The 5,494-nt window shown below is 47.5% G+C and overlaps 1 protein-coding gene across 1 annotated transcript in view; it reads left to right on the forward strand.

The window, feature by feature from the left end:
• The first annotated feature begins 1,108 nt into the window (after positions 1 to 1,108).
• rabggtb (Rab geranylgeranyltransferase subunit beta) overlaps positions 1,109 to 5,494 on the forward strand; it is a 59,457-nt gene continuing 55,071 nt past the window's right edge. Inside the window, exon 1 of the mRNA XM_043700067.1 lies at positions 1,109 to 1,189. Within this exon, the coding sequence (XP_043556002.1) occupies positions 1,109 to 1,189 (81 nt within the window). The remainder of the gene's footprint in view (positions 1,190 to 5,494) is intronic.

The raw sequence follows: 5,494 nt of genomic DNA on the forward strand, positions 1-5,494 counted from the left end.
TGGTCTCTGAGGAACACAGGGGTGGGGAGGGAAATATATCCCTGGTGGAGGGGTTTGTTTGTAGGTGGCGGAATTGGTGGAGGATGACGCGATGTATCCGGACGTTGGTGGGGAGGAAGGTGAGGACCAGGGAGCTTCTGTCCTTGTTGCAGTTGAAGGGGTGGGGTTCAAGGGCAGAAGTGTGGGAAGTGGAGGAGATGTGCTGGAAGTCATCATTGACCACATGGGAGGGTAAATAGCAGTCCTTGAAGAAGGAGGCCATCTGGGATGTCTATGATGGAATCGGTCCTCCTGGGATCAGATGTGGCAGAGTCATAGAACATAGAAGAATACAGCGCAGTACAGGCCCTTCGGCCCTCGATGTTGCGCCGATCCAAGCCCACCTAACCTACACTAGCCCACTATCCTCCATATGCCTATCCAATGCCCGCTTAAATGCCCATGAGGGAGAGTCCACCACTGCTATTGGCAGGGCATTCCATGAACTCACGACTCGCTGAGTAAAGAGTTGGAGGAATTGGGAGTAAAGGATAGCATTTTGACAGGAGGCAAGGTGGGAGGAGATGTAATCCAGGTAGCTGTGGGAGTCTGTGGGTTTGTGGTAAATGTCTGTGTTGAGTCGGTCACCAGAAATTGAGATGGAGAGGTCCAGGAAGGGGAAGAAGGTGTCCAAGATGGTCCAGGTGAACTTGAGGTCAAGGTAGAAGGTGTTCGTGAAGTTGATGAACTGTTCAACCTCCTCATGGGAGCATGAGGTGGTGCCGATACAGTCATAAATGTAGCGGAGGAAGAGATGGGGAATGGTACCGGTGTAGCTAGGAGGATGGACTATTCCACATACCCGACAAAGAGATAGGCATAGCTGGGTCCCATGTAGATGCCCATGGCTATCCTTTTGGCCTGGAGGAAGTGGGATGATTCAAAAGGAGAAATTGTTGTGGGTGAGGACCAATTCAGCCAATTGAATGAGTGTCTCGATGGAAAGGTACTGTTTGGGTTGGTGGAAGAAATGGAAGGCTTGAAGGCCTTTGTCATAATGGATGGATGTGTGTAGGGATTGGACGTCCATGGTGAAGGTGAGGCATTGGGGACCAGGAAACCGAAAGCCATGGAGGAGATGGAGAGCGTGGATGGTGTCTCAAATGTATATGAGGAGATCCTGGAGCAAAGGGAGCTAGACGGTGTCAAGGTATGTGGCGACAGAGTTGGGGGGGTCAGGAGTAGGCTGAGAGGATTGGTTGGCCGGGGCAGTCAGGTTTGTGAATTTTGGGGAAGAGGTAGAACCGAGTGGTGTGGGGTTCCTGGACTATGAGGTTGGAGGCTGTGGGTGGGAGATCCTCTGAGGTAATGAGGTTTTGAATGGTCTGGGAGATGATAGTTTGGAGTTGGGAGGTGAGGTCGTGGTCAAGGGGACAGTAGGAAGAGATTTTCCCATGTGGGTGCCTACCTGTCCATCTTCCTTCCCACCTATCTGCTCCATCCTCCACTCACCATCACTTCCCACCTTCATCTACCTATCACATTCCCAGCTACCTTCCCCCCCACTTAGCCCCACATCCTTCCCATTTATCTCTCAGCCCCCTTGGGCCCCCCACATTCCTGATGAAGAGCTTATGCTCGAAATGTCGATTCTCCTGCTCCTCGGATGCTGCCTGACTGGTTGTGCTTTTCCAGCACCACACTTTTTGATCTCAACCACTCTGTGTACTATCCACATTCTAACCATTCTGGATGTAGAAATTTAAATTTCATTGTCTTAAAATGTGGAAGCACTGCTCAATGTCTACCCTGTCAGACCTCGATCTCCATCAAATCATCCCTCAGCTTTTTGTTTTCCAGATGAGTGAGCCCTAGTCTGTTTAATGTATTTTCCTGATTCTGTTGCGATTATAGGGTTTTTTTGTCTTTGACCTTTCTTTAGTTCCCCCCCTATTATTTACTAAAACGGAGAACAGCTCCCTGCACTGACAGGTGCCTTGTGAGAACTGATGAAGTGGAATTGGACTATACTCTGGAGTTTGAAGGTTGGAAGGTGATCTTCCAACATGCCCTATAATGGTAGTGGGACAACACTGCCATTATAGGGTAAGCCAAACAAAGAACAGCCAGGGAATTCCTAGAAGCATGGCACTCATCCACAAACTCCATCAACAAACACATCGACCTGGACCCAATATACCAACCACTACAGCGGACAGCTGAAACTGACAACCGGAAGCGGCAGGGACAGGCCGCTATAAATGCCGGAGGAAACACCACGGAAGCGCTTCACAGGAGGCTCCCAGGCACTGAGGATGTCACCTAGACAGGGGACAAAATGTTTGCAACAAAAATTGCCAGCTCGGCGAACAGAATCACAACAACGAGCACCCGAGCTACAAATCTTCTCACAAACTTTGAACACCTACAGGTGATCTTGTTGACACATATAATGCTGTGAAGAAGTTTGACTCAGTGGATGTAGAGAGGTTACGTCCGCCTGGCTGGAGAGTCTATATAACATAGAAGAGGCTCTTTGGCCCACTTGAGTCTGTACCATTAAAGCTACAATAAATATACAGTAGTCCCAATTTTCCACACAAGGTCATAACATTCAAGCTTCGAATGTTATGACAGTTCAATTGCTCATGCAGGTACTTTTTGGGTACCTTTTAAAGGTTATGAGATTTCTCGCATCAAGTACCCTCCCAGGCAGTGCATTCCAGACATTCACCACCTGGTGAAAACGGTTTCCTCAAATAACCTCTCAACCTTCTGCCTTTCACCTTACAATCACACTCTCTTGTTATTGCCCCTTTGACTGGGGAACTGCTGCTTTCATTTCACCCTGTCCATTGCCCTTGTAATCTAGCATGCTTTTGTTGATAGCAGGTCATGTCTGACAAATTTAATTCAGTTTTGGACAAGGTCATGGGGCAGCATGTTGGTTTAGTGGTTAGCACGGCTGCCTCACAGCTCCAGGGACCCAGGTCCGATTCCACCTTTGGGTGACTGTCGGTGTGGAGGTTGCACATTCTCCCCGTGTCTGTGTGGGTTTCCTCCAGGTACTCTGGTTTCCTCCCACAGTCCAAAAATGTAATGTTGGGTGAACTGGCCATACTAAATTGCTCATAGTGTTCAGGGATGTGCAGGTTAGGTGAATTGACCATGCTAAATTGCCCAGTGTCCAGGGCTATGTAGGTTAGGTGGATTAGCCATGGGATATGTTAGGTTACAGGGATAGGGTGTGGTGTGGGTTTGAATGGGATGCTCATCGGAGGGTTGATGTGGACCCGAGGGGCCAAATGGCCTGTTTCACACAAGGGATTCTATGATTGTGACACAGGCAGTGGATGACAGTAGTGTTCTAGATGTTGTATTTTTGGACTTTCAGCAAGCATTTGATATGGTACCACATAGCAGGTTGGTTATCACATTAAAAATGTTGGGGATGATGGGTCCCTGGCTATATGGATTCAGGCAGCATGGTGGCTCAATGGTTAGCACTGCTGCCTCACAGCGCCAAGGACCTGGGTTCAATTCCAGCCTTGGGTGACTGTCTGTGTGGAGTTTGTACATTCTCCCCGTGTCTGTGTGGGTTTCCTCTGGCTGCTCCAGTTTCTTCCCACTGTCCAAAAATGTGCATGTTAGGTTAACTGGCCATGCTAAATTGCTCGTGGTGTTCAGGGATGTGCAGGTTAGGTGCATTAGACTGGGTGTGTTACTCTTTGGAAGGTCAATGTGGTCTTATTGGGTTGAAGGGCCTGTTTCCACACTGTAGGGATCCTAAGAAAGTGAGGACTGCAGATGCTGGAGATTGAAGTCAAAAAGTGTGATGCAGGGAAAGCACAGCAGGTCAGCCAGCATCCGAGGAGCAGGAGAGTTGACGTTTCAGACATAAGTCCTTCATTAACCATTCCTGATAGAGGACTTATGCCTGATACTCTGACTCTCCTGCTGATGCTGCCTAATCTGCTGTGCTTTTCCAGTGCCACACTTTTTGACCCCGCATGGATTAGATGTTGGCTAAAAGATAGGAAACAGTGATGAGCATTTCTCAGATTGGAAACGTGTTGAAAGTGGTGTTCTCCAGTGTTCGGTGTTGGGACCCTTGCATTTTCTGATTTATTTAAAGGATTTGGAGATGGGTGTTGGGAGAAACATCTCTAAATTACAGATGATACTAAGCTAGGGAGAACAGTAGATTGTGAAGATGTTGCTGAGCAATTTCAGAGGGACATTGGCAAGTTGGTCAATGGGAAGACGCTTGGCAGATGAATTTTAATGAAGAGAAATGTGAGGTAATGTATTTTGGTAGAAGAAACACAGAGTCAATACAGGCCTCAATGGGACAAACTGAGGGGAGTATCGGGGCAGAGGGACCTCGGGGTTCATGTGCACGATTCTCGGAAGGTGACCAGACAAGTTGAAACAGTTGTTAAGAAGGCTTGTAGGATTCTTGGGTTTATACATAGAGGCATAAGTATAAAAGCAAGGAAGAAAAGGTATCCTTTTCCCGATGGTGGGGGTTTCAAGACAAGGGGGCATATTTTTAAAGTGCGAAGAGAAATATTTAAGAGAGATATGGGTCAATTTTTATTTAGAGTGGTTCCTGTGTGGAATGAACTTCTAGAGGAAGTGGTGGATGTGGGTACAGTTACAATGTCGAAAAGACATTTGGATAAGTGCGTGAATAAGAAATGTTTGGAGAGATATGGGCCAAACACAGGCAGGTGGGATGAGTTTGGTTTGGGATTATGGTCAGCATGGACTGATTAGACTGAAGGATCTGTTTTCATGCTGTATGACTCTGACACTAAGTGATGCTTCACCTCTACAAATCATTGGTCAGACTACATTTGGAATATTGTGTTCAGTTCTGGGCACCTCATCTATGAAGGATCTTAAAGCTTTGGAGAGAGTTCATGGTGATTTACTTGAATGATACCGGGAGTGAGGGATTTCAGACACAAGGAAATATTCAAGATATTGGATGAGAATTGGGGGGAGGGAGGGGGGGGTGGTGGTGAGTTATGAGCAAACTGACTGTAGCACCGTGGTACAGGGAGCCATGCAAAATGGGAGGAAGGAAGAGAAATGTAGTTGTAATTGAGGGCAGTATAGTCAGGGGAATAGACACTGTCCTGTGTGGCCAGTTTGAGAGTCCCGAAAGCTGTGTTGCCTTCCTGGTGCACAGGTTCAGGATATCTCATCTGGGCTGCAGAGGAACTTGGAGTCAGAGGGGAAAGATCCAGTTGTCATGGTCCATGTAGGTACCAACAATATAGATTCTACTGAGGGAATATGAGTAGCGAGAGGCTAATTTAAACAGCAGAACCAAAACAGTAATAATCGCTGGATTACTAGAAGAGAATTAGGTTTGTTATAGAGTCATAAAGATGTACAGCATGGAAACAGACCCTTCGGTCCAACCCGTCCATGCCGACCAGATATCCCAACCCAATCTAGTCCCACCTGCCAGCACCCGGCCCATATCCCTCCAAACCCTTCCTAT

This window comes from Chiloscyllium plagiosum, chromosome 11, assembly GCF_004010195.1.
Source record: "Chiloscyllium plagiosum isolate BGI_BamShark_2017 chromosome 11, ASM401019v2, whole genome shotgun sequence".
NCBI classification, from domain to species: domain Eukaryota; kingdom Metazoa; phylum Chordata; class Chondrichthyes; order Orectolobiformes; family Hemiscylliidae; genus Chiloscyllium; species Chiloscyllium plagiosum.